This window comes from Drosophila pseudoobscura, chromosome X (genome assembly GCF_009870125.1).
Source record: "Drosophila pseudoobscura strain MV-25-SWS-2005 chromosome X, UCI_Dpse_MV25, whole genome shotgun sequence".
Taxonomy (NCBI): domain Eukaryota; kingdom Metazoa; phylum Arthropoda; class Insecta; order Diptera; family Drosophilidae; genus Drosophila; species Drosophila pseudoobscura.
The window spans coordinates 10,208,513-10,233,214 of NC_046683.1; the positions used below are offsets into that span (position 1 = coordinate 10,208,513).

General features: G+C 48.3%; 6 protein-coding genes across 8 annotated transcripts; 2 read left to right on the forward strand and 4 right to left on the reverse strand.

The window, feature by feature from the left end:
• Positions 1-5,900: 5,900 nt before the first annotated feature.
• LOC117184617 (uncharacterized) lies at positions 5,901-6,811 on the reverse strand. The gene is made up of 2 exons (XM_033383092.1): positions 6,231-6,811; positions 5,901-6,176 (listed from the first exon to the last, which is right to left on the reverse strand). The coding sequence occupies exons 1-2, from the start codon at positions 6,538-6,540 to the stop codon at positions 5,929-5,931; spliced, it is 558 nt and encodes a 185-aa protein (XP_033238983.1). The 5' UTR covers positions 6,541-6,811; the 3' UTR covers positions 5,901-5,928.
• Positions 6,812-11,113: 4,302 nt separating this feature from the next.
• LOC4815075 (probable U3 small nucleolar RNA-associated protein 11) lies at positions 11,114-12,054 on the reverse strand. Its single transcript, XM_001354947.4, has 2 exons — positions 11,453-12,054; positions 11,114-11,385 (listed from the first exon to the last, which is right to left on the reverse strand). Exons 1-2 carry the CDS (start codon positions 11,924-11,926, stop codon positions 11,176-11,178), a joined length of 684 nt encoding a protein of 227 aa, XP_001354983.1. The 5' UTR covers positions 11,927-12,054; the 3' UTR covers positions 11,114-11,175.
• Positions 12,055-12,525: 471 nt separating this feature from the next.
• On the forward strand, positions 12,526-16,063 carry l(1)G0020 (RNA cytidine acetyltransferase l(1)G0020). 2 transcript variants are annotated; one of them, XM_001354946.4, is made up of 5 exons: positions 12,526-12,867; positions 12,936-13,383; positions 13,443-14,727; positions 14,791-15,760; positions 15,836-16,063. In XM_001354946.4, the coding sequence occupies exons 1-5, from the start codon at positions 12,665-12,667 to the stop codon at positions 15,957-15,959; spliced, it is 3,030 nt and encodes a 1,009-aa protein (XP_001354982.3). In that variant the 5' UTR covers positions 12,526-12,664; the 3' UTR covers positions 15,960-16,063. The 2 variants fall into 2 exon arrangements, with proteins under 2 accessions (XP_001354982.3, XP_015041854.2); XM_015186368.2 differs by having other exon boundaries at positions 14,791-15,764; positions 15,836-15,960.
• Positions 15,948-17,769, reverse strand: LOC4815331 (ribosome biogenesis protein NOP53). Its single transcript, XM_001354945.4, has 4 exons — positions 17,550-17,769; positions 17,324-17,497; positions 16,534-17,271; positions 15,948-16,467 (listed from the first exon to the last, which is right to left on the reverse strand). The coding sequence occupies exons 1-4, from the start codon at positions 17,675-17,677 to the stop codon at positions 16,068-16,070; spliced, it is 1,440 nt and encodes a 479-aa protein (XP_001354981.3). The 5' UTR covers positions 17,678-17,769; the 3' UTR covers positions 15,948-16,067.
• Positions 17,770-18,532: 763 nt separating this feature from the next.
• LOC4814711 (uncharacterized) lies at positions 18,533-20,667 on the forward strand. Its single transcript, XM_015186367.2, has 3 exons — positions 18,533-18,882; positions 19,092-19,622; positions 19,678-20,667. The coding sequence occupies exons 2-3, from the start codon at positions 19,156-19,158 to the stop codon at positions 20,483-20,485; spliced, it is 1,275 nt and encodes a 424-aa protein (XP_015041853.1). The 5' UTR covers positions 18,533-18,882; positions 19,092-19,155; the 3' UTR covers positions 20,486-20,667.
• A 315-nt stretch (positions 20,668-20,982) lies between these two features.
• Positions 20,983-24,614, reverse strand: Hexo2 (Hexosaminidase 2). 2 transcript variants are annotated; one of them, XM_001354943.4, is made up of 3 exons: positions 24,311-24,614; positions 21,553-23,090; positions 20,983-21,493 (listed from the first exon to the last, which is right to left on the reverse strand). In XM_001354943.4, exons 1-3 carry the CDS (start codon positions 24,442-24,444, stop codon positions 21,312-21,314), a joined length of 1,854 nt encoding a protein of 617 aa, XP_001354979.1. In that variant the 5' UTR covers positions 24,445-24,614; the 3' UTR covers positions 20,983-21,311. The 2 variants fall into 2 exon arrangements, with proteins under 2 accessions (XP_001354979.1, XP_033238536.1); XM_033382645.1 differs by lacking the exon at positions 24,311-24,614 and adding an exon at positions 23,676-23,866.
• Positions 24,615-24,702: the final 88 nt, after the last annotated feature.

Genomic DNA, 24,702 nt, shown 5'->3' on the forward strand with positions numbered 1-24,702 from the left:
CAAATAGGGCCAGATTGAAAAAGGACCCACTCTCCCAGGACCGTGAGGGTCCAAACTGTCGACTGGCATCAAAATCTCGACTACGAAAATGAGGCCGATTTTTCGAAAATTTAATGATGGTTACATCATGATTTTTTGCGAAAATCGCGAAAATATGGATGTCCTTTTTTCCGATGGCAGTCGATTGGCAGGACTCTCCCGATCACAAAAAGACATGCCGCACCCCGATCGGCTGCCGTATTGCAGAGATATAGCGTACAGAGGAAACCAGTATTCTACAGATACGCCAATCCCAGTCTTCGGAAGGCTATATCTCAGTCAAATAGGGCCAGATCGAAGAGGGGCCCACTCTCCCAGGATCGTGAGGTTCCAGACTGTCGACTGACATTCCGTAATGCAGAGATAAAGCGTACAGAAGAAACCAGTATTCTACAGATACGCCAATCCAAGTCCTCGGAAGGCTATATCTCAGACAAATAGGGCCAGATCGAAGAAGGACCCACTCTCCCAGGACCGTGAGGTTCCAGACTGTCGACTGACATTCCGTAATGCAGAGATAAAGCGTACAGAAGAAACCAGTATTCTACAGATACGCCAATCCAAGTCCTCGGAAGGCTATATCTCAGTCAAATAGGGCCAGATCGAAAAGGGACCCACTCTCCCAGGATCGTGAGGGTCCAGACTGTCGACTGGCATCAAAATCTCGACTAGTTACATCAAGATTTTTTTCGAAAATCCCGCAAATATGGATGTCCTTTTTTCCGTTGGCAGTCGATTGGCAGGACTCTCCCGATCATGGAGAGACATGCCGCACCCCGATCGGCTGCCGCATTGCAGAGATATAGCGTACAGAAGAAACCAGTATTCTACAGATACGCCAATCCCAGTCGTCGGAAGGCTATATCTCAGACAAATAGGGCCAGATCGAAGAAGGACCCACTCTCCCAGAATCGTGAGGGTCCAGACTGTCGACTGACATTCCGTAATGCAGAGATAAAGCGTACAGACGAAACCAGTATTCTACAGATACGCCAATCCAAGTCCACGGAAGGCTATATCTCAGTCAAATAGGGCCAGATTGAAAAAGGACCCACTCTCCCAGGACCGTGAGGGTCCAAACTGTCGACTGGCATCAAAATCTCGACTACGAAAATGAGGCCGATTTTTCGAAAATTTAATGATGGTTACATCATGATTTTTTGCGAAAATCGCGAAAATATGGATGTCCTTTTTTCCGATGGCAGTCGATTGGCAGGACTCTGCCGATCATGGAAAGACATGCCGCACCCCGATCGGCTGCCGCATTGCAGAGATATAGCGTACAGAAGAAACCAGTATTCTACAGATACGCCAATCCCAGTCGTCGGAAGGCTATATCTCAGACAAATAGGGCCAGATCGAAGAAGGACCCACTCTCCCAGGATCGTGAGGGTCCAGACTGTCGACTGACATTCCGTAAAGCAGAGATAAAGCGTGCAGGAGAAACCAGTATTCTACAGATACGCCAATCCAAGTCCTCGGAAGGCTATATCTCAGACAAATAGGGCCAGATCGAAGAAGGACCCACTCTCCCAGGACCGTGAGGTTCCAGACTGTCGACTGACATTCCGTAATGCAGAGATAAAGCGTACAGAAGAAACCAGTATTCTACAGATACGCCAATCCAAGTCCTCGGAAGGCTATATCTCAGTCAAATAGGGCCAGATCGAAAAGGGACCCACTCTCCCAGGATCGTGAGGGTCCAGACTGTCGACTGGCATCAAAATCTCGACTACGAAAATGAGGCCGATTTTTCGAAAATTTAATGATGGTTACATCATGATTTTTTGCGAAAATCGCGAAAATATGGATGTCCTTTTTTCCGATGGCAGTCGATTGGCAGGACTCTCCCGATCACAAAAAGACATGCCGCACCCCGATCGGCTGCCGTATTGCAGAGATATAGCGTACAGAGGAAACCAGTATTCTACAGATACGCCAATCCCAGTCTTCGGAAGGCTATATCTCAGTCAAATAGGGCCAGATCGAAGAAGGACCCACACTCCCAGGACCGTGAGGGTCCAGACTGTCGACTGACATTCCGTAATGCAGAGATAAAGCGTGCAGGAGAAACCAGTATTCTACAGATACGCCAATCCAAGTCCTCGGAAGGCTATATCTCAGACAAATAGGGCCAGATTGAAGAAGGACCCACTCTCCCAGGACCGTGAGGGTCCAGACTGTCGACTGGCATCAAAATCTCGACTACGAAAATGAGGCCGATTTTTCGAAAATTTAATGATGGTTACATCATGATTTTTTGCGAAAATCGCGAAAATATGGATGTCCTTTTTTCCGATGGCAGTCGATTGGCAGGACTCTCCCGATCACAAAAAGACATGCCGCACCCCGATCGGCTGCCGTATTGCAGAGATATAGCGTACAGAGGAAACCAGTATTCTACAGATACGCCAATCCCAGTCTTCGGAAGGCTATATCTCAGTCAAATAGGGCCAGATCGAAGAAGGACCCACACTCCCAGGACCGTGAGGGTCCAGACTGTCGACTGACATTCCGTAATGCAGAGATAAAGCGTGCAGGAGAAACCAGTATTCTACAGATACGCCAATCCAAGTCCTCGGAAGGCTATATCTCAGTCAAATAGGGCCAGATCGAAGAAGGACCCACACTCCCAGGACCGTGAGGGTCCAGACTGTCGACTGACATTCCGTAATGCAGAGATAAAGCGTGCAGGAGAAACCAGTATTCTACAGATACGCCAATCCCAGTCTTCGGAAGGCTATATCTCAGTCAAATAGGGCCAGATCGAAGAAGGACCCACTCTCCCAGGACCGTGAGGTTCCAGACTGTCGACTGACATTCCGTAATGCAGAGATAAAGCGTACAGAAGAAACCAGTATTCTACAGATACGCCAATCCAAGTCCTCGGAAGGCTATATCTCAGTCAAATAGGGCCAGATCGAAAAGGGACCCACTCTCCCAGGATCGTGAGGGTCCAGACTGTCGACTGGCATCAAAATCTCGACTAGTTACATCAAGATTTTTTTCGAAAATCCCGCAAATATGGATGTCCTTTTTTCCGTTGGCAGTCGATTGGCAGGACTCTCCCGATCATGGAGAGACATGCCGCACCCCGATCGGCTGCCGTATTGCAGAGATATAGCGTACAGAAGAAACCAGTAGTCTACAGATACGCCAATCTAAATCGGCAAGTTTTGTCGCAACTTGAAGACTTTTGTTGCACCATAACAAAAATCGGTAGATTTTTGTTGTAGAACAATTAACAACAACAACAGACTACAACAAGCCAGGTTTGTTTTACTGTTTTCCCCGCTATTTGTTGCCCGATCAGTATGATGGCTTCCTGTGATCGATTAAGTGTACCCGAATTAATGGAGCCCCTATCCCTTATTCCCAATCAAACATAATAGTATTTAGCTATTTATTTTATTATTCGACAACGAAACCAGAATAATCCTTATCTAACTTATTGCTATCTTAAATAATAAAGATCTGAGCAGCTGTGGTCCTTCCATCCTAGAGGGAGGAGATATGCACGACGCGAAATCTGCGAACTTTCTGGACTAGATCCCAGGCTCTTCGGCTCTAAGCTAGGTCCGACGTCCATTCATACCCCGCCGAATCAAACGATGGGCTACAGCTTCAAAGCGGGTAAGTGAATCAGTGTACAATTGTGGACATATTTTAAAATATGTATATCTTGATTCACAGAGGGCTTATGTACCCTTCGCTTTGCCACAAACCGAGTCGTATCCGACTTACTCCGCCAAAAGGAGTCCTATCCAAGCATTGCTGAGGCGTAATTCGAGATAGACCGAGTCCAGTCCCAGCCAGACAGAATCGTATCCCAGCAGGACAGAGGGCCCCCCTGCAATATCCGAACGTAAGAAGCCATCGTCATCCTTCGAACTGGCCATCGACAACAAGGGAGAGGGTACGCGAGCTACTAGATTTTAGAAAGATATCGTTGTTGTTACGTTTAAGATAGATACAAATGTTTTGCACTTGTTTATTTATTTGTACTAAGCTAAGTTTTGATCAATAAAGTTATTGAAAAACATCCTTGTTGTATTCTGTATTGGGGAAACTATCCCGATTATAAAATGGCGGGGCACGCCCAGATCGGTTCACAAACAGCGGAGAAAACAAAATTTGTTGATTGGGGAAAAGGTCCTTGATCCTTGATAAGGACTTTATCAAATAAGGGACATTTTTTCAATCACAGGAAGCCATCGCACGCCCAGATCAACCCACAAACAGCCCAGAAAACTAAATATGTATAGTTGGAGTTGTTGAAGTCCTTGCCGAAGGATCAAGGAAATATTTCTGATCACGGTGGGCCATGGGACCTTCCTCTCAGGCCACAAATAAGAGAGAAAACAAGATATATGTTTCTGGAGAAAATATCCTTGATCCTTAGTCCTTGATAAGGACTGCATTACATCAAGGATGCTCTTCCGAACACAGGAAGCTGTCCCACGTCCCGATCGGGCCCCAAATAGCCGAGAAAACTAAATATGTATTGTTAGGGTCGTTGGAGTTCTTACCGAAGGATCAAGGACATATGTCTGATCACGGTGGGCCATGGCACCTTCCGCTTAGGACACAAATACGGGAGAAACAAGATATTTATGTCTGGAGAAAATATCCTTGATCCTTGGTCCTTGATAAGGCGTCCATCAAATCAGGGACATTTTTCTGAACACAGGATGCCATCACACGTCCTGATCGGGTGACAAATAATGGAGAAAACAAGATTTATATGTCTGGAGGAAACATCCTTGATCCTTGGTCCTTGATAGGGACTCCATTAAATCAAGGATGTTATTCCGAACACACGAAGCCGTCGCATGTCCCGATCGGGCCACAAATAACGGAGAAAACAAAACTGGCTCGTAACTGGTTTTAAAAATGTAGTTCAAGATATCACCGAAAAGAAAACTTGCGTCAAATGGCTGGGATACCAGGCGAACAGAAATCAGCAGAAGGTAACTGTAGCAAATGCAAAAAATATTGTTGCATACTTTTCGGGGCCCGCAAATTAAAAAAATTCAGCTACCTTCTGTTGATTTCTGTTCGCCTGGTATCCCAGCCATTTGACGCAAGTTTTCTTTTTGTGTTTAGTGGCGCACCTATCGGTGATTTCTTGAACTACATTTTCAAAGCCAGTTATGAGCCACTTTTGTTTTCTCCGTTATTTGTTAAACGATCGGGACATGCGACGGCTTCGTGTGTTCGGAATAACATCCTTGATTTAATGGAGTCCCTATCAAGGACCAAGGATCAAGGATGTCTCCTCCAGACATATAAATCTTGTTTTCTCCATTATTTGTCACCCGATCAGGACGTGCGATGGCATCCTGTGTTCAAAAAAATGTCCCTGATTTGATGGAGGCCTTATCAAGGACCAAGGATCAAGGATATTTTCTCCAGACATAAATATCTTGTTTCTCCCTTATTTGTGTCCTAAGCGGAAGGTGCCATGGCCCACCGTGATCAGAAAAATATCCTTGATCCTTCGGCAAGGTCTTCAACAACCCCAACCCTAAATAATTAGTTTCTCGGCTATTTGTGAGCCGATCTGGGCATGAGACGGCTTCCTGTGGTCGTAAAAGTATCCCTGAATTTATGGAGTCCTTATCAAGGACCAAGGACATTCTCCTAATAAAAATATTTTGTTTTCTGCGCTATTTGCGAACCGATCTGAGTGTGCCACTCCCGTTTTTAATCGGGATAGTTTCCCCGAAACAGGATACAGCAAGGATTATTTTTCAATAGTTTTATTCATCATAACTTAGCGTAGGATAAATAAATAAACAAGTGCAAAACATTTTTATCTACTATCTAAATATATGGACTATCTAATATATATCCTTAAACCTAACAGCAACGAGATCTATCTAGAGTCTAGTAGCCCTCGTAGCTCCTCCCCTGGTTGCCATAGTCAAACTCCTTGTTATCGATGCCCAGTTCGAAGGATGCCGATGGTTTGTAAGGTGCGGATCTTGCAAGGGGTGCGCCTCTGTCCTGCTGGGATACGATTATCTCTGTCGGGGATAGGACTCCGTTTGTCTCGAACACGCTTCGGTGCTTGAATGGGTCTATGTCTGGAGACTCGGCTCGGCTTGTGGCAAAATGTTGGTTACATAAGTCCTCTGTGAAAGAAAATATATTTTAATATGTACACAATTATATACTGATTCACTTACGCGTTTTGAAGCTGTAGCCCATCCTGGCATCCAGAAAGTTCGCAGATTTCGCCTCGTGCAGCTCTCCTCGCGCTAGGATGCAAGGACCATTGATGCTCAGATCTTTATCAATAAACTCTAAGTGGGTAACATCGGTTGCCCTGACCTGCTTGGTAGGATTGGCTTGAGTACGCCTGCAAGGAGCCCAAGGACCCAAGCACCCTTTAAAGTTGATCTCCACCGGACCAACTATGGCAATAACGAGCCCATCTGTTGGGCTCTTCGCCAGCACAATGCGTTGCCAACTGGGATGCGAGAGGAAAGAAGCCATCAGACGGTTGTTTATAGATGTTTTCCTATTTCATGTATGATTTTTTAATTGTTTGCTATTATTTCAGATAGTAATAAGTTAGTTAAGGATTATTTTGAACCCGTTGTCGAATAATAAAATAAATAGATAAATACTATTATGTTTGATTGGGAAAAATATTCTGGATCCGTGATAAGGGCTCCATTAGATCGGGTGCACTTATTCGATCACAGGAAGGTATCATACTGATCGGGCCACAAATAGCGGAGAAAACAATAAAACAAACCTGGCTTGTTGTAGTCTGTTGTTGTTGTTAATTGTTCTACAACAAAAATCTACCGATTTTTGTTATGGTGCAACAACAATCTTCAAGTTGCGACAAAACTTGCCGATTTAGATTGGCGTATCTGACTACTGGTTTCTTCTGTACGCTATATCTCTGCAATACGGCAGCCGATCGGGGTGCGGCATGTCTTTTTGTGATCGGCAGAGTCCTGCCAATCGACTGCCATCGGAAAAAAGGACATCCATATTTTCGCGATTTTCGCAAAAAATCATGATGTAACCATCATTAAATTTTCGAAAAATCGGCCTCATTTTCGTAGTCGAGATTTTGATGCCAGTCGACAGTCTGGACCCTCACGATCCTGGGAGAGTGGGTCCCTCTTCGATCTGGCCCTATTTGTCTGAGATATAGCCTTCCGAAGACTGGGATTGGCGTATCTGTAGAATACTGGTTTCCTCTGTACGCTTTATCTCTGCTTTACGGAATGTCAGTCGACAGTCTGGACCCTCACGGTCCTGGGAGAGTGGGTCCTTCTTCGATCTGGCCCTATTTGTCTGAGATATAGCCTTCCGAGGACTTGGATTGGCGTATCTGTAGAATACTGGTTTCCTCTGTACGCTTTATCTCTGCTTTACGGAATGTCAGTCGACAGTCTGGACCCTCACGGTCCTGGGAGAGTGGGTCCTTCTTCGATCTGGCCCTATTTGTCTGAGATATAGCCTTCCGAGGACTTGGATTGGCGTATCTGTAGAATACTGGTTTCTTCTGTACGCTTTATCTCTGCTTTACGGAATGTCAGTCGACAGTCTGGACCCTCACGGTCCTGGGAGAGTGGGTCCTTCTTCGATCTGGCCCTATTTGTCTGAGATATAGCCTTCCGAGGACTTGGATTGGCGTATCTGTAGAATACTGGTTTCTTCTGTACGCTATATCTCTGCAATACGGCAGCCGATCGGGGTGCGGCATGTCTTTTTGTGATCGGCAGAGTCCTGCCAATCGACTGCCATCGGAAAAAAGGACATCCATATTTTCGCGATTTTCGCAAAAAATCATGATGTAACCATCATTAAATTTTCAAAAAATCGGCCTCATTTTCGTAGTCGAGATTTTGATGCCAGTCGACAGTCTGGTGTCTCGCGATCCTGGGAGAGTGGGTCCCTCTTCGATCTGGCCCTATTTGTCTGAGATATAGCCTTCCGAAGACTGGGATTGGCGTATCTGTAGAATACTGGTTTCTTCTGTACGCTATATCTCTGCAATACGGCAGCCGATCGGGGTGCGGCATGTCTTTTTGTGATCGGCAGAGTCCTGCCAATCGACTGCCATCGGAAAAAAGGACATCCATATTTTCGCGATTTTCGCAAAAAATCATGATGTAACCATCATTAAATTTTCAAAAAATCGGCCTCATTTTCGTAGTCGAGATTTTGATGCCAGTCGACAGTCTGGACCCTCACGATCCTGGGAGAGTGGGTCCCTCTTCGATCTGGCCCTATTTGTCTGAGATATAGCCTTCCGAAGACTGGGATTGGCGTATCTGTAGAATACTGGTTTCCTCTGTACGCTTTATCTCTGCTTTACGGAATGTCAGTCGACAGTCTGGACCCTCACGGTCCTGGGAGAGTGGGTCCTTCTTCGATCTGGCCCTATTTGTCTGAGATATAGCCTTCCGAGGACTTGGATTGGCGTATCTGTAGAATACTGGTTTCCTCTGTACGCTTTATCTCTGCTTTACGGAATGTCAGTCGACAGTCTGGACCCTCACGGTCCTGGGAGAGTGGGTCCTTCTTCGATCTGGCCCTATTTGTCTGAGATATAGCCTTCCGAGGACTTGGATTGGCGTATCTGTAGAATACTGGTTTCTTCTGTACGCTTTATCTCTGCTTTACGGAATGTCAGTCGACAGTCTGGACCCTCACGGTCCTGGGAGAGTGGGTCCTTCTTCGATCTGGCCCTATTTGTCTGAGATATAGCCTTCCGAGGACTTGGATTGGCGTATCTGTAGAATACTGGTTTCTTCTGTACGCTATATCTCTGCAATACGGCAGCCGATCGGGGTGCGGCATGTCTTTTTGTGATCGGCAGAGTCCTGCCAATCGACTGCCATCGGAAAAAAGGACATCCATATTTTCGCGATTTTCGCAAAAAATCATGATGTAACCATCATTAAATTTTCAAAAAATCGGCCTCATTTTCGTAGTCGAGATTTTGATGCCAGTCGACAGTCTGGTGTCTCGCGATCCTGGGAGAGTGGGTCCCTCTTCGATCTGGCCCTATTTGTCTGAGATATAGCCTTCCGAAGACTGGGATTGGCGTATCTGTAGAATACTGGTTTCTTCTGTACGCTATATCTCTGCAATACGGCAGCCGATCGGGGTGCGGCATGTCTTTTTGTGATCGGCAGAGTCCTGCCAATCGACTGCCATCGGAAAAAAGGACATCCATATTTTCGCGATTTTCGCAAAAAATCATGATGTAACCATCATTAAATTTTCAAAAAATCGGCCTCATTTTCGCAGTCGAGATTTTGATGCCAGTCGACAGTCTGGACCCTCACGGTCCTGGGAGAGTGGGTCCCTCTTCGATCTGGCCCTATTTGTCTGAGATATAGCCTTCCGAAGGCTGGGATTGGCGTATCTGTAGAATACTGGTTTCTTCTGTAGGCTTTATCTCTGCTTTACGGCAGCCGATCTTGGCGCGGCATGTCTCTCCATTATCACGAGAGTCCTTCCAATCGACTGCCATCGGAAAAAAGGACATCCATATTTTCGCGATTTTCGCAAAAAATCATGATGTAACCATCATTAAATTTTCGAAAAATCGGCCTCATTTTCGTAGTCGAGATTTTGATGCCAGTCGACAGTCTGGACCCTCACGATCCTGGGAGAGTGGGTCCCTCTTCGATCTGGCCCTATTTGTCTGAGATATAGCCTTCCGAAGACTGGGATTGGCGTATCTGTAGAATACTGGTTTCCTCTGTACGCTTTATCTCTGCTTTACGGAATGTCAGTCGACAGTCTGGACCCTCACGGTCCTGGGAGAGTGGGTCCTTCTTCGATCTGGCCCTATTTGTCTGAGATATAGCCTTCCGAGGACTTGGATTGGCGTATCTGTAGAATACTGGTTTCCTCTGTACGCTTTATCTCTGCTTTACGGAATGTCAGTCGACAGTCTGGACCCTCACGGTCCTGGGAGAGTGGGTCCTTCTTCGATCTGGCCCTATTTGTCTGAGATATAGCCTTCCGAGGACTTGGATTGGCGTATCTGTAGAATACTGGTTTCTTCTGTACGCTTTATCTCTGCTTTACGGAATGTCAGTCGACAGTCTGGACCCTCACGGTCCTGGGAGAGTGGGTCCTTCTTCGATCTGGCCCTATTTGTCTGAGATATAGCCTTCCGAGGACTTGGATTGGCGTATCTGTAGAATACTGGTTTCTTCTGTACGCTATATCTCTGCAATACGGCAGCCGATCGGGGTGCGGCATGTCTTTTTGTGATCGGCAGAGTCCTGCCAATCGACTGCCATCGGAAAAAAGGACATCCATATTTTCGCGATTTTCGCAAAAAATCATGATGTAACCATCATTAAATTTTCAAAAAATCGGCCTCATTTTCGTAGTCGAGATTTTGATGCCAGTCGACAGTCTGGTGTCTCGCGATCCTGGGAGAGTGGGTCCCTCTTCGATCTGGCCCTATTTGTCTGAGATATAGCCTTCCGAAGACTGGGATTGGCGTATCTGTAGAATACTGGTTTCTTCTGTACGCTATATCTCTGCAATACGGCAGCCGATCGGGGTGCGGCATGTCTTTTTGTGATCGGCAGAGTCCTGCCAATCGACTGCCATCGGAAAAAAGGACATCCATATTTTCGCGATTTTCGCAAAAAATCATGATGTAACCATCATTAAATTTTCAAAAAATCGGCCTCATTTCCGTAGTCGAGATTTTGATGCCAGTCGACAGTCTGGACCCTCACGATCATGGAGAGAGAGCGATTGTCCACTCCACACTCCACGAAAATGATGAATCTTGAAGAATTTCAACACAGGTTCTGTGAAAGACATCGTGTTTTTTTTGAGCAAAGATGAAGGATAGGATGAAGCAACAAGAGTAATTATTAATATTATTATGTATTAGTATCCTAGCCCCTCAAACACTTCGGCTTAAAATCCAGGTAAACTAGGTGATCGCCATCACCATCCAGCGGGATTAAGTCGAATTTCTTTCCTTGTTTGGGATCACTATTCTTGTTATTCGGAGGCAAGAATCCTGTCTATATTCCTCGACCGTTCAGTAATTGGACACGTATGCCAGTAACACTTAATCGCTTTATTCAAAGAAGAAAAAAAAGAGGAACTTTTGGTAATCCCTCACTTTTTGCGCTCATAGCGGAACTCATAGACCGGTGCCCTATCCGCTGTGGCGGGCTTCAGCTTTTGTGGCTTGATTAGACGCGGTTGCTTGAGCTGCTTCTTCAGCAGCAGCTTCTGCTGTACAATGCTCAGCTCCCGTTCGCGCTGCACGCGTTTTTTCAGCTCGTTGATGCGCTGTTGCTTAGTGCTATTGGGTGCGAGGGGCTCCTGGTGTTGGGGTGGAGAGATGGTACATTAGTGTACATTTGCTACTCAATCGAGGGTGAAAACTTACCTTTGTGGCCTCCGTCTGCTTGAGACGCTCGCCCAGGGTAGCTTGCTGTTTTCTGCCCTGCTCATCGAAGGTGTAGTGCTTGTTGGCCTTACCCGCATCGATGTCCATGAGCTCGACCTTCAGGCGGTCGATTTTGCGACGCTCTATGGTACGCTTCATCACCACATACTTGAGATCCTGGGTCTGCATCAGGGACAGCTGTTCGGGTGTGTGCTCGTCTTTGGCCTGCTTCTCGTGGTGAACATCGTCCGAGAGCTTCGAGTTGATCATGTGGTGGTAAAACTCGTCAGGGTTCTTGTTCTGTGCCCGCTTGTACAGCAGCTTCAGGGTCTTCTCCTTGCGTTGGGCGTCGAGTGCGCGCTTCTTGTAATCCTTCTTCTTCTCGAGCAGCCCCAGATGCTGACGCGCATCTGGCTGGTGGCGCTCGCGATGCACCTTCTGGTTGCTCTTGTTGGCCTTCTTCCACGAGGACATGGCTCCGATTTATATATGTCTTCTACAGTGTTTAACTAATGTTTAAGACTCGAAAAGCATTTGTTTACACAAAAACGTGCGAGCAACAAATGGAGTGCTGGAAAAGACAAGACATTCAAGTGCTGTAAAGCGTCTAAACGGAACTAGTTCATTCTGCTCTTAATAAAAGACATATAATAGATCTATGTATTACATACTTGCATGCCTACTTAATTACTCCAAGTCATGATTATATATATAATTGAATTATGATCATTTTTTGGAGTTCAAAAATCACTACATTTTGAATATACGCGTTGCATTGGTATTCAACATTTGATTCCCTCTGAACCATTTAGTTCGTTCAGAATGGAACTTAGTTTAGAGCTGCTATCGCTGGCTATCTGGGGATGGGCGATATTTCCATACCGCGACAACCGCAAGTAATTATGAGATTTCTACCTTAAAGCTTTAACATTCTAGTAAATTGTGAGCAATATGTATTCAAATTACTACGATTGATTTTTGCTGTCCTAACCATACAGTATATAGCTATGCCAGAATTAGATCCCAGCGATCCCAACGATATATATAAACAAATATGAAAATTGTCACGGAATACTTGTGAAGAGGAACAACTATCGCACATAGAGATGCGTATCGAGACTAGAGCGCACACGTGCATTTTGAACTTCTGCGGCTCTCGCAGATAATTCTTTTATTTATTAGATTTAGAGCTTAGTACAAGAGTTAGCCAAGATGGTCAAGAAGAAAATTGACAATCGCATACGCGTGATGATTGAGAATGGCGTCAAGCTGGGCCATCGGACCATGTTCATCATCATTGGCGACAAGGCGCGCGACCAAGTGCCCATACTCTACGATATCCTCACCAAGTCCACGGTGAAGGCGCGCCCCACAGTGCTGTGGTGCTACAAGAACAAAGACGAGGCCATATCCAAGTGAGTGGGGGATCAGTTATTCTCTGGCAAATGCCCAACTTTCACGTAATTCCCTTCCTTTCCTTCAGCCATGGCAAAAAGCGGGCCAAGAAGATTGCCGTGGGCAAGGTGGACGTGAATGAGGCGGATTTGTTCGATTCCTTCCGTGTTGCCACCACCATCCATGGACGTTACTACTCGGAGACACATGCCGTCCTTGGCCGCACATATGGTGTGTGCGTGCTGCAGGACTTTGAGGCTCTGACGCCGAACCTGCTGGCTCGCACAGTGGAAACCGTCGAGGGCGGCGGCCTTATCATTCTGCTGCTGAAGACCCTACAGTCCCTGAAGCAGCTCTACACGATGAGCATGGATGTGCACAAGCGATTCCGCACTGAGGCCCATCAGACAGTCACCTGCCGCTTCAACGAGCGTCTGATTCTGTCGCTGGCCGACTGCAAGCGCTGTCTGGTTGTCAACGATGACCTGACAGTGCTCCCCCTCAGTTCAAAGACCATCAATGTGGACCCAGTGAACGTAAGAACCGATTCGATCAGTGGTTGTGTGGTAATATCATTCCAGTGCTTTTATTATAGCCTGCAGGAGCGGGGCGCTCTGAGAACGAGAGCAGCCTAAAGGATCTGAAGGAGAGCCTGATGAATGTACAGCCGGCGGGGGCCTTAGTTAACCTCTGCAAGACCTACGACCAGGCCAATGCTGTGGCCCAGTTCATTGAGGCGCTGGTGGACAAGCAGCTGAAGCCGCCCATGTCTCTGACAGCGGCACGTGGTCGCGGCAAATCGGCCGCCCTGGGTCTCTCGATAGCCGCGGCCGTGGCCTTTGGATATGTGAATGTTTACGTGACCTCGCCGCATCCCGAGAATCTGATCACGCTGTTCGAGTTTGTGCTGAAGGGATTCGATGCGCTCGAGTATCAGGAGCATGCGGACTACACCATAATCCGGTCGACAAATGCTGACTACAAAAAGGCCATCATCCGGATCAATATAACGAGGAGCAGCCGGCAGACCATCCAGTATATAGCGCCCAGCGACACGCATCTGCTGAATGCCGCCGATCTGCTGCTGATCGACGAGGCGGCCGCCATTCCGCTGCCGCTGGTAAAGAAGATGATCGGCCCCTATCTGGTGTTCATGGCCAGCACCATCAATGGCTACGAGGGCACAGGACGCTCCCTCAGCCTGAAGCTCATCTCGCAGCTGCAGAAGGAGAACAATGCCCGGCCGCCGCTGAAGCTGGATGAATCGATTCGGTACCAGGAGAACGACGACATCGAGCGCTGGCTGATCAATCTGCTCTGTCTGGATGCCAGCACTGTGCCGTCCATCAGCTCCGGCTGCCCCACACCCGATGTCTGCGAGCTGTACTACATTGATCGCGACGCTCTCTTCTCCTACCACAAGGCAGCCGAGTCGTTCCTGCATCGCCTCGTCTCCATCTACGTTTCCTCCCACTACAAGAACACTCCCAACGACCTCCAGATGATGAGCGACGCCCCAGCGCATCATTTATTCTGTCTGCTGGGTCCCGTCCAGCGTCTCGATCAGCTTCCCGAAATCCTTGTCGTCATCCAAGTGTCCCTGGAAGGACAGATCTCCTCGAAGAGCATCAGCGAATCGTTGGGACGCGGCAAGAAGGCCGCCGGCGACCTCATACCCTGGAACATTGCAGAGCAGTATGGAGATGTGGACTTTCCCAAGCTCTGTGGCGTTCGGATTGTGCGCGTGGCCACACATCCCAATTACCAGAGGATGGGCTATGGCAAGCGGGCGATTCAGTTGCTCAAGGACTACTATGCCGGACGGCACACAAACCTGGACCTGGATAGACCCACTGCCTCCAAGGATGGTGGCCAAAATGGTGAGAATTCTACCCTCCGCAAAAGTACTCCCGAAATAACATTTCATTCCGCATCCCCTGCAGGCATAGAAGAGGTGGAGGAGGAGCAACTGAGTCTCCTGAAAGAGCAGATCCGGCCGAGGAAAAACATTCCCACACTCCTGCAACGCCTGCACGAGCGCACACCGGAGCCTGTGGACTACATTGGCACCTCGTATGGCCTGACGCCGGAGCTGCTGAAATTCTGGAAGAGCGCCGGCTTCGTGCCCGTGTACCTCAGCCAGAAGGCCAACGAACTGACCGCCGAGCACAGCTGCATCATGCTCCACACGCCCGAAACTACTCCGTGGTTGGGGCTCTACTACCAGGACTTTAGGCGGCGTGTCCTCAAGCTGATGGGAAAGACGTTCCGAGAGTTTGAGACAAAACTCTGCCTGGCGCTACTCAAGAACAAGACCGCGGCGGAGTCTGGGAGCAGCAGCAAACCCCTGGACAAGAACACACTGGACGTGTTCTTTTTGCCGCACGACCTGGAACGCCTCGAGAGCTACGCGCGCCAGCAGTCAGAGTTCCGCCTAATCCTCGACCTCCTCACAGACATCGCCCAGCTGTACTTCCAGGGCCGGTTCGAGTCCCTGCAGCTGGACCTGGTGCAGCAGGGCATTCTCCTGGCATTGGGTGTGCAGGGCAAGACGGTGGACACCCTCGGGCAGGAGCTGAATATGCCGGGAAACCAGCTGCTGGCCAAGTTCTTTGATGCCATGAAGAAGTGCAATCAGTGCTTCCGCTCCATCATCGAGGAGCACATCGAGGGCGGCATGCTGCAGGAGGCGGATCTGCCGCGCGGCGAGGACCTCCAGCCGATCAGCCTCTCGCTCGACCAGGAGCTCGACCAGACTGCCCAGAAGCTGAGCAAGCAGCAGCGCAAGGAGCTGAAGCGCCTCAAGGCCGAGCAGCTGGACGAGTTCCTGATCAAGGGCACCGAAGAGGACTGGTCTAAGGCCCTGGAAACGAACGGAAGTGGCGGCGGCAGCGGACTCATCTCCGTCAAGAGGTAGGTGCGCGTGCAGCAGCATTCCCCTCATTTCAATGGCCATCTCATTCATCTCTCTATCTCTCTTTTACCCAGTGGACACCTGAGAAGTGGTCCCTTCGAGCCGATCGAGGATAGGGAGCTGGCTGGACCGCAGGCCAAGAAGAAAAAGAAGAGCAATCCGAAACAGAAACGCAGTCTGGGCAAGTCCTTGATCTAGGAGGATCCACCCTAAGTGTGGGTGGATTTTAATTTCTGTAGAAAATTAATTACATTTTTGTTAAACGAGGAAAAAAAACCGAATATATATAATCGAAGATTTAAGGCCTTATATTTGAATGGTATCCTGGGTCTGCTTGGCCGCCTTGGCGGCGGCACGACGACGATCGGCCAGATCTTGGTAGCTGGTTCCGGGATCCTTGTGCGAGTTGCGCTCGAAACGCTTCACCTTGGCCTTCTTGCGGGTGACGGCCACCGTTGTGGGCAGCATGTTGTTCTTCTGCAGAAGATGGAAGCGGTCCTTCAGCAGATTGCTCTCCGGTTTCACGTTGCGCAGATTGCCGGCCAGATCCTCGGGCATATTGACATCCACATCGGGCTCTTCGAACTTGTGTCGCCCCAGGCGCTTCGGCTCGAACTTCTTCTTCTCCGCCCGCTGCTTGCGACGCTTCTTTAGGTCGTTCAGGTCCTCGGCCTCGTCATCCAGTTCATGGCGAATCGATTTTATGCTTAAAGAGGAGTGGAGCCTAAACTTAGTAACAGATAAGGCGAAAGGATGGGGAGAGATGGCTTACCGGATCAGATCGGCTGTCTGTTGCTTGAGCTTCTTTTTGAGCTCCGTTTTGCGCTGCAGCTCCTTCTGCTTGAGCTCCTTGCGGCGAGCCTGTTTGCTCTTCTTTGAGTCTCGCTCCACGGCGGCATTGATTGTGCGATAGGCCTTATCCGACGAATCGTTTGGGTCATCCTCCTCCTGCTCGGATTCCTCCTCTTTCTCATCCGCATCTTCATCCACTCCCTCGCTCATCTCCATCAGACGACGCTCGTCGCGCTGCTCGGGTGTGACTTTGCTGAACATACTGGTGGTGACGCGCTTCAGATGCTGCTCCTTCTTGATGATGCCCTCCTCACGCTCCACGACCTCCGACAACAACTGCTTGTGCGCATCCAGTGGTGGATTGTAGCTCATGCCGGGATGTGGAGGGACGAACTTCTTGCCCTTGATGGTCTTGTGGTGCATACTGGCATGAGTCTTGACCAACTTTTTACCCACGTTGCCGGCTATGTGGAGGGCCAGATCGCGGCTGATCCAACCCTTTTCGTCTTTCAGGCCCGGAATCTTGTCACGAAAGTCCACATCCTGCCAAATGTCGCTGTCAAAGTTGGTCTTCTTGCTCTTCTTGTCGGCCAGGCGCTGCTCCATCTTTACATAGTACTGGCCCCGATCGCTGTTGGCCTGTCGATGGCGCGGCTTGGTGGGATTACACACCTCCATTTCAATATTGCGTCCGTTCTTCTTTTGCTTCACATGATTGCTGAAAGAACGCACTTGCATTTGGAGGATCAAAACAAAGGTGCACCACCTACCGCTTGACAATGGGATCCTGCACTTTGGATGTGTTCTCCATGGGTTGGAATGTGCGCATAGGCTTCTTGGCATTCAGCTTCCGCTTCTGCTTGATGCTCAGCACAGTGGGCTTCGCCTTCAGCGGCGTGGAGTCCAGCACGAATAGATCCTCATCCTGCTTTTCTGTGAACGTGCTGTGTGGAAAAAGTTAAGAAAACTCCAAGATTCGGGGCTGCAAGAACCCACCCAATGCGCTCCTCTTGGCGCTGATCCTCAAGGAACTGCTCTACATCTTGAATGTCTGTCTTGCGCCAGGCGGATTTGTTTTTCTTCGAAATGCGCTTCTTTTTCGTTCCAGGCTCCATGGCAGTCATGGTTAAAGATTTTTAAAAACGAAAACAAATTGAAGTGCCAGAGCGGCACACGTGCAATATGAATATGGGGAGAGGGAGCAGTGTGACCGCAGATTTATCGTTAAAATATACCGTCCTACCCTCAGAAATATACCGTAAATATACTGACTAAGTTCTACTACTAAGTTCTATACATATTCCTCGATTTTGATATTCCGTGGAATATTTTTAGCTAGATAGAACATTTAGCCTTGCCCACGTAATTTTATCCAATTAATGAACCTATTTTCTAATTGACTGGTTTGTTTTAAACACTTGTTTTTATTGCATTTTGCGTAAAAAAAGGTTTTAGTGAAAATGGTCAAACAAAAAAAACGGAAGAGGATAGTCGTTCCTATTGTTCAATTTTGATATTCCGTCGAATATTATTAGCTAGGTAAAACATTTTGCCATGCCCACATAATTTTATACGATTTATGAATCCATTTTTTACTTAAAATGGCTTATTCTAAATACTTGCTTTTATTGGATTTCTATATGCCGTTGAAAATAAAATTTAATAGGATGACATTGATGGTATCAGCTCGATAGTGCCCTCGGCAGTGATGGGCAATAATAACTGCTTATCACAGCTAAAAAATACAAAAATGACTAAGCAACAACACGATTTGCAAGCTAAATGAAACATATATTATTGATTTGAGCACCAAACAATAATATAATAATAATATTTTGCGAGGAGAGCAACAGTTGCTATAAAGAGCTAAAAATTTATATTAAATATACAGGTATACTTAAAAAAGCTAGATATGGTATGGTACATAATTGAAATAGCTGAAAAATAGATCAGCAACAGGGTAAACAAACTCAACTTATAAACAGTGAATCTTTGCAGTATGTACAATAAATATGTGCAATCGTACAGTAACGAAGCTATCTTAAATAGCTAAATAGCTGAAAGTAACTCTGGCATGTAGCTAACGAATTGCATCTCTATATCCAACAAGTGTCAGTTGAACAAAAATTTGCATCAACGTGCGTAATTTGGTGGGTTTCCATTCAGCCGTATCAAATTTTGGGCTCAATTTAAAAGAAAGCCACTCGCTCAGGCAATCCACAGAAGCAAAAGGGCGAGCAATAAATACGGAATTCCGAATAAAAACACTCCATACAACACAGAAGCAGCGCGAGAGCAACAACCAGTAGCAGCCGCTGAATAAAAGCCGGTAAGTTAACGCCGCGCCGACGCTCCGCCAGCGCTCACAGTGGCTGAGGGCAGAGGCGCAGCCTGCGAGTGTAAATCGGGAACTACTGACGTGTCCAAACACAAACCCAGCCAGAATAGGCGTCGCTGCCGAAGATGTTTTTCACTGATTAAAGCTGAATGTCAAGTGCTGTCCGCTTATCAATTGAATATTATCTCATTTTCGAGCAGATTGTTTGCTACAAATACCAGATAAAGATCCCGGAGCGGAAACATTAACCCATCAGCCGGCAAGATGAGCTCAACTGTGAAATTGGGAGACATTTCCGCCAAGTTCTCGGAGGCGACGCTGGACGAAATCTTCCAGAAGGCAGGTGGCACCAAGTACACCTCGTACAAGTTCGGTCCCAGCGGCAAGAAGGGCGATGCCTACTTGAGCCGCGTCTTTCGCATCACCATCTTTGGCGTTAAGGCAGGCCCAGATGGCAAGGATGTGGAGCTGGAGGTGAATACTATCGTCAAGGCCATGCCGGACAATCTGCACAGGCGTCGTCTGTTCCGGTCTGTGATATTCTTCCGGAACGAGATCCATTTCTACACAAAGGTCATTCCAGCCATTGAGGCCTTCCAGGAAGCCAGGCAGCCTAAACCGAATAATCCCTTTGTGGAGTACGCCAAGTGCTATGCCTCTTTGTGCGATGGCATCAACGATTTCATTGTTCTGGAGGATGTGGGACAACGCGGCTATAAAGCCCCTGTTCGGTGAGTCTCATCCATTCCGGCAGCCTAAAGCGATGACTGAAAGAATCTCTTGCAGCCAGGACTACATTGCTCTGCCGGATGCCCTGCTCACGATGCGCACTCTGGGGCGCTATCATGGCGTGGCCCTGGCCTTCAATGCCTTGGACCCGAAGAACTTCGAGAAGGCCGCCTCGGCTTTGGAAGAGACCTACTACGGGGAGCACACCCGCGAGTGGTACACCGGCTTCTTGGGGCTGGCCGAGAACGTCGCCAAGGACGCCATTTCCAAGACCTATCCCAACACCAAGTACGAGACGATTGGCAACAACTTTCTGCAGCCGTCGCTCTTCGACGATTTGATAGACCTCGTGTCCACGCGCTCGAAGCTGAGCGTGTTCGGGCACGGCGACTGCTGGACGCCCAACTTCCTCACCAGCTACGGGGATAAGGGCCAGCCACTGAGCATTATCATCATCGATTTCCAGCTAGCACGCTGCTCCTCACTGGCCCTCGACCTAAGCTTCTTCATCTACTCGTGCACCAGCCAGGAGCTGCGCGAGAAGCACTATGAGGAACTGCTGCGTGCATATCTGGACAGTGCCCAGAGCCTGATCACCGACCTGGGCGGCAATGCCGAGTCGATCATCTCATGGGATTCGCTAAAGGCGGAGCTCGTTCAGTTTGGACGCTTCGGCTGCGGCATGGGCATTGAATCGCTGCCCATGACCATGATGGAGGACGAAGAGGTCGCCGACCTGGATGCCATCAAGGAGAATGCCATTCTCACCGACATCTGGAACATTACGCCCTTCAAGGATCCCGCCAAGCAGCAGCGTCTGGCCGACATCTTCAAGCACGCCATCGACCAGAACTACATTAAATAGAGCGCCTCGATTGTAAGGAGCACCAAAAAGATTAAAGGCGGTGGAGGACAATGAAAAAGGGCCCCAGTATTATTGGCTACATATTCTACCCCACATCATATCGCACATCGTATATCCTATCTAATATAATGTAATTATTTTTTTACGAAATAGAGTGTCCCATTATATGGACTATAGTGTAATCGCATGTGGAAGTCATGTTGTAGAATATTTTACTTTTACAGCGGGTCTCTCTCGATTGATCACTGATATGGTTGATGCTGTTTCGGACAATACGACAATAATCTCTTGGGATCATCCTATTTTCGGATTATTCGGATAATTGTTTGTGGATTGCCAGCACCATTTTCAAAACAATGAAGTTGCAACATGAAAACATTTGATATCCCAAGCTTTTAAGACCAGCATTAGAATTGGCCGAAACGCAGAAATATATCATAGAAGATCGCAAAGGAAATTCAAAGAGGAGAGTTTAAAGATGAAACCCAACAAATGGATATGGAAAACATTGGATTCAATTTATAACAACCCTCCAAATGGTTAAGAATGGACAAATATTAAAAGCAGCATATAACGTCAACGAGGGGCCCCTCCGTATGACGCGTGAAACACCAAGATTGGATACAGATACGAGGAAGTTAAGATCTAATGCATCCCATATCGAGTATTGTGATTCCTCTTCGAACAATCAATCTAAAACTTCGATTCTTGTTAGTTAAGAATGAATTTTGTTGTTGTATGGATAATTAACGATGGAGATAACATAACTGATAGTAGACTGAAAACATATATACACAGTGCTGTTCGGCCATGTCCGGACCTCTGTCTAGAGACACCTGCCCTCGTGTAGGACACACCAGCGGGGGATGACGGCGTCCGCATGGATGCCACGTGCCAGGAGCCGCTCTCGATAGCGATAGAAGCGACGCTGGGCCACCAGAGCCGAGGACTTTGGATTCGACCAGAGGCGTTCGGCGGCCGCACCAGCTCGTGGCCAGATGCGGGACTCTAAAGGATCGGATAAATGAATGATCTGAGGGGGAGATTCGCTAAGGGCATTCACTTACCCAAGGAGTTGTGATCGACAAACTCGCTCCACATGCACACCTCTCCGCCGAGGACCTGGTTGCCGTGATTGCCCATCGGCATGCCGCTGGCGTAGACTGTGCGCCAGTTGTAGTAGCTGGTGCTGCCCCAGAAGCCGTGGTCCAGATACCAGGCGTTCTTGGTGGAAACAATCAGGCGGTAGCCGCGTTGCAGCAGGTCCCGGTTGAGGGGGTCCTGGGAGTCGACCCACGTCTGGATGATGAACCGCTCCTTGGGCAGGAAGGTCTCAATGTACTTCGGAACGGTGAGGTGGCTGGACCAGAGGATCACTGGCTTGGGCTCTTTGATGCTGGGATACATGCGCTCGTTGATGTCGTCCCAGGCGTTAAGATTCCGCTGATGGAATTGCGACCACAGCCGGAGGAAGCTCTGCTCGCTGAGATCGTAGCCCTGGGCCCGCATCTTCGTCACGATCTCCTCCGTGTTGTTCCAGCACGGGAGAAACACCTCGTCGCCGCCCATGTGCACGGTCTCCTCTGGTGCCCCCACCTCGGCCACATCCTCGAGGATCTCCTTCAGCACCGCGTACATGTGATCGTTCAGGGGGTTCAGCTGACCGCACGGCGGCTGCACGCAGAAGCGCCGCCAGGGCGACTGATTCAGGCACACGGACATGTTACCCAGGCCCGCCGCCGGGCCCCACTGCCACCCGTTGCCCGCGTGCGAAGGCCCATCGATCTCAATGAGGATGCGGATGCCCCGGAGGCGGGCATACTTCACCAGATTGACGGAATCCGTGCGGGAGTAGGTCTGCGAAGCGGAGTACGCGCCGTAGCGCTGCATCTCCGGCACACGGGTGATCTCAAGCGGGAAGCTGTGCGTGTCCACCACATGCCAATGGAGGACGTTCATCTTGGAGGCGGCCATGGCGTCGAGGGTGCTGCGCAGATACCGCAGCGGTATGAAGTTGCGCGAGGTGTCCAGGAGCACGCCGCGATGCGGGAAGGCGGGACGATCGGAGATGCGGGCGGCGCTAACGAGGAGCAGGCCGTTGGTCACGCTCCCCGCCACCAGGTTGCTGAGCGTCTCGAAGGAGTGCCTCGCTCCGTACACTGTCGCCGCCTGGATGTCCACGAAGGTGGCCGTCTCCGTGGTGCGGAGCACCATCGAGTAGCTCTCGTCCGTGCGCCAATCGAGGACGAGACTGTCGCTGCTCACAGTGGCCCGCACGAGGATCTGCTTGCTGCTGGCCAATGTGCAGTTGCGGGTGCACTCCTTGAGCAGATTGCTCACAAACAGGCGGTTCGTCTCGCGCAGGAACTGCGTGGTCACCTCGCTGGGGGCCACCACATGGAAGCGCACCTTCCACGGATCAAAGTGCACCCGCTCGTGCGACAGGCTGCACTCCTCCCCCGTTGGCATCGGCCAGATGGATCCATACTTGCCGCACGACAGCCGGCAGTCCCTTTGGCTCTCGAATCGCTCCTCCAGATACTGCGCCCCATCCTCCATATCATCCTCGGACGTACAGATGTCCGTTTGGCTGCAGAGCCACTTTCTGAAATATGGAAATATGTTTATGTACTCTCGGGCGGAAGACTCTGGCGATAAGTTTATCAAATGCTTCTTCGAGGCGGTTCCGTTCCACTCGAAAGACCCACAAAGATTGCAGAGGATCTACTCGTATTATCGTATATTTGCCTATAATGGAACATTTTTTACTAAATTTTTTTGTATTCTATCAGTAATTTTTAGTAGCTTTATGGCTTTTGCGGTTCGATAATGATACGTGGTAGTGCCGCCCAAAGACCCATCAAAATATACAAAACAAATATCAACTTTTAAAGGGGATCTTGTCAGTAATCTCTTAAGTTAAGGGAACAACAGTTTTATTTATCTTGCATTTAAGTTCGTTTCAGCATGAATTGTTCCATTTGTTCAAGGTCAGGAATTCTCTATTCCACGTAATGAATATGATGTATGAAATATTTATTGAATAGGATTATTAGATCTTCACTATTGCACACGAGAAAAACTGGAAAGCTGTCTGGAAAAACCACTTTTTCTCCATGGCCTGGGTTTCAATTGCACTTTGGATTGCACTTTTAATCGCTGTTTGCGGTTATAGAAAATAGGAACACACCGGCTGCCGATGACGATCGCTTCGACGCTGTCGTCGTACTGCGCCGGCGCTGCGCTAAGTGCTAGGCAAATGCAGACAGCCAGCGTCGCTGTCGCTGTCGGCGTCGAGCAGCAATAAAGGTTGTGGCCGCTGAACCGCAACTTCTTTTTTAACTGTTTTAACGGTTTATACACCATATTCGTCAAATAAGAGATAATGACAGCCAAACCATACAAATACATATGTACATACATATGTCAAATGATATAATAATAAGTCTAGAAATCTTCAATTCTTTTACCCTTATCTCCGTTTGAGTTTGTAGGTTTGACCCAAAAAGGACAATAAGAAAATGTCTTTTTATCCTTTTGTTTGCATAGAGACTTCAAAACTTAACAAAAAAAACCACAAACTTTTTTATAATGGATTGAAATTTCACTTTCATCTATTCCGAAATAATTCACTTTAAACTTAAACATTTTCGGTTTCATTTATGGGATCGTTAGATCGTCACTTTTGCACAAGAGAAAAGCTGGAAAGCTGTCTGGAAAAACCACTTTTCCTCCGAGGCCTTGGTTTCAATTTCACTTGATTTGATGTGGATTTTGGATTGCACTTTTAATCGATTTTTGGGGATATGGGAGAAGGGAACACACCTGCTGCTGCTGGCGATCGCCTCGGCGCTGTCGTCGCCCTGCGTCGGTCCTGCGCCAAGGGCTAGGCAAACGCAGAATGCCAGCGCCGCTGTCGCCGACGAGCAGGGATAACGGTTGTGGCCGCTGAACCGCATCTTCCTTTCTAACTGTACTCCCTGGCTATGCTGCTCGTTTTATACACAATATGCACCAAAGCGAGATAGTGACAGCCAAAAAAAGCAAAAAAAAAAAAGAGAAAAAAAAGTAGGTGAAATTTCACTTGCTGCAGCGACACACTAGGGGGGCCGGCACACAAGCAAATGGGCGCAGAACTGAATGCTGACTGGAAACTGAATTAAAAACGAGCGGGAATGTTGTGGGCCGAGGCTAGGGCCGCGGCTCTACATTTATAC